The 2,730-nt window shown below is 35.0% G+C and overlaps 1 protein-coding gene across 1 annotated transcript in view; it reads right to left on the minus strand.

Annotated features, from left to right (window-relative positions):
* Positions 1 to 1,221: 1,221 nt before the first annotated feature.
* LOC103480338 (lithostathine-1-beta-like) overlaps positions 1,222 to 2,730 on the minus strand; it is an 11,208-nt gene continuing 9,699 nt past the window's right edge. Inside the window, exon 2 of the mRNA XM_008435228.2 lies at positions 1,222 to 1,568. Within this exon, the coding sequence (XP_008433450.1) occupies positions 1,222 to 1,568 (347 nt within the window). The remainder of the gene's footprint in view (positions 1,569 to 2,730) is intronic.

The raw sequence follows: 2,730 nt of genomic DNA on the forward strand, positions 1-2,730 counted from the left end.
AAACGTAGTAAAAAAAATGTCAATCAATCTGGGCAGTTCAGTCCAAAAAATATGATTTTAAATCTAACTCATAGCTTGATTTATAGCTTTAAAATAATATTTTAATTTTAGCATGTTTCTGTTTACTGGAAGTAATGTTCACATTCTGAGACTGTGGCCCAGAAACAGTAAGGATTTCAATTTTATAGAGAATCTTATCAGGGAATTGAAGATTAGGATGATGACAAGGAGGCCTTCCAACCACAAATACCAAAGATGAATCATTAAATCACCAGTGGAAACATTTAAAAAGCTGCTCAGAGATTGTTACAAGGTTTTGATTGGTTGTGTTTCCATTATAAGTGGAGAGTGTATAAAAAGCTTATGACAGAAATAAAAAAAAAAAGAAAAATTAAAGTCATACTTTTTTTGTAGTTTACGTTATATGCAGTCTGATGAAACACAAAGTGCTTCATAGAAGTTGAAAACACGAGAACAAAATGATCAAAATACCCAAATCAAATTACCATAAAGTTAAAACTTGTCATTTATTGTGATGAAGAAAAGTTAAGTTGAAGATAAAAATGGACAGAAATCAATCAATTACAGAAGAAAAGAAATATTGGAAAGACTTTCATGCACAGTAAATACTCGAGTATGCACATGAGATTTATGGGAAACAAAAAGATTTATATAACTGGAGAAACATTCCCACACCAACACACACATCAGTGTAACTTGTGAAGTGATTTGCCCAGGGGAGCATCAGCATGTGGCAAAAATGAAGCTGGAATTGAAGCGCAACTTCTGATGGCAAGATGAATCCTGGTAAAAAACTAATGTTAATATTCTGAAAGAACATGCCAAAATTATTAATAACTTATAGAACAATGTCATGCTGCTGTATAATTAGATAATATTAAAATAGCTAAAAATGAAAACAAAGTATAAATGATGAGAATGAGAATATGAATCAGACATTATTGTCATTGTAAAGAAGCACAATGAAGTTCATTTCAGTGCAGTCAATCCACAGAACAAAAAACAATCTCAACAATCTGTGAAACATGCATGTTACTGAAACCACAAAAAAACCAAAGACCATATCAAGATTTATGTAAAAAGCTCAGCGCCAATGAAAGAAAATATTTTCTTTTCTCCCAGCAGAAAAATAAACTTACAGTAAAACATTTCATAAGAACCACAAACCTAAAAGTAAAAAGAGAAAAAACAGAGAGGATTTTACTCTTTAGAACAAATGAAATTAAATTTCTCAAGGTCATTTTTCTTCCACCACTTATATTTTCCTCCCGTCTCCATGGTTCCAGACATGTCACAGTCGTCCATTGGTGGATTTGAGGCCCAGTTCTCATAGCTGACCACCTCATCACTGACCCAGAACCACAGATCCAGAGTGTAGGCGTAGCTCAGACCCATCCAGACATAATCAGTCGATGCAAACTGGGCTTCCTGCTGGACTGATATCTGATCATCCATGTTGCTGATGGTGACCAGGTCATGGTGGTTCTGTCTGCAGTAGGTCAAGGCGTCGTCCCAGGTTTTATTTTCTTTGATCAGGATAAACTTATCTGCATCAAGAAGTATTAAAAACACCAGATCAGTGTAACTGCAGCTTCAATTATGACAAGACACAGAGCATGGGCAACAAGAACTATCTAAAAGGTCTAAAATGTTTCACATTTCTACATGGTTTATGCAATTTATGCGTAAATGTGAAAATTTATTTTAATAGATTTAGCATTTATATTGAAATTCAGACTTTAACAGTATCATAAAGCTCTTTTGTTTTTTCCTACATATTCAGTTACATTTAAAGACTTTGTCTTATTGCACCAAAACTCACCATCATAACAGATGAAGGGTTTTCTTTCATTACAGCTCACATTCTTCCATCTGCCTCCATCATCAAACACAGTCATGGCACATTGATCACTGATGGATTCTGAATTGTTAAAGTCATTTTTCCAGTGTCTGAAAGAGAAATTGCTTCTATCTGACCACCTCCAGTTGTCTCTGAATAGACCAAAGTATGCTTTACTGTTTGGATTTAAAGGATCGATCAATTTCTTCACTTCTCCATCCAGTACCTGCTTCGTTCCACTGATCAGGTTTGTGTGATTCTCTCTGCAGTAACTCTGAGCTTCTGTCCAGGTCTTCTTCTCTCTAATCAAGTGATATTTGTGGGTTGTGTTAGTTTCTGTTGAGTAAACAGAAAATGTAAAGCTGTTATAACTATTTTTAAGATAAACACAAAATCAGGTTTAATGGCAGAAGCATTGAAAGCAATGATTTCTGTTTTTTGTGAGGAAAGACTTTAATTTTCTTTTTTTGTGTGTGAAATATTTTATCCAGATTATTTTATTAGACAATCTATAGAGTTTAGATTCTGTGTTTTTTTTAAATACTCACCATCATAGCAGAGGAAATATTCAGACCACTGACAACCCTGATCTAGCCATTTAAGATCTTTATCCAGAATCCCACAGTTTTCAGAACCTTGAATTCCTTTATCAGATGGTTCTCCTGCTGCCCAGTTTGTCTCACTTTCATTGAACTCCACTCCAGTCAGAGACCAGAACCATGTTCTGGTAAATTCTGGTTTACTGATCAGACCAATCCAAGCTTCCCTCTGATCTCCAGCTGAGATGTTGATGAGTCTCTTCATGTCCTTCATGTTAGTCACTGTGACCAGGTCAGTGTGTTTCTCTCTGCAGTACTGCTGAGCTTCAG

The sequence above is a fragment of the Poecilia reticulata genome, linkage group LG18, assembly GCF_000633615.1.
Source record: "Poecilia reticulata strain Guanapo linkage group LG18, Guppy_female_1.0+MT, whole genome shotgun sequence".
Classification (NCBI taxonomy): Eukaryota; Metazoa; Chordata; class Actinopteri; order Cyprinodontiformes; family Poeciliidae; genus Poecilia; species Poecilia reticulata.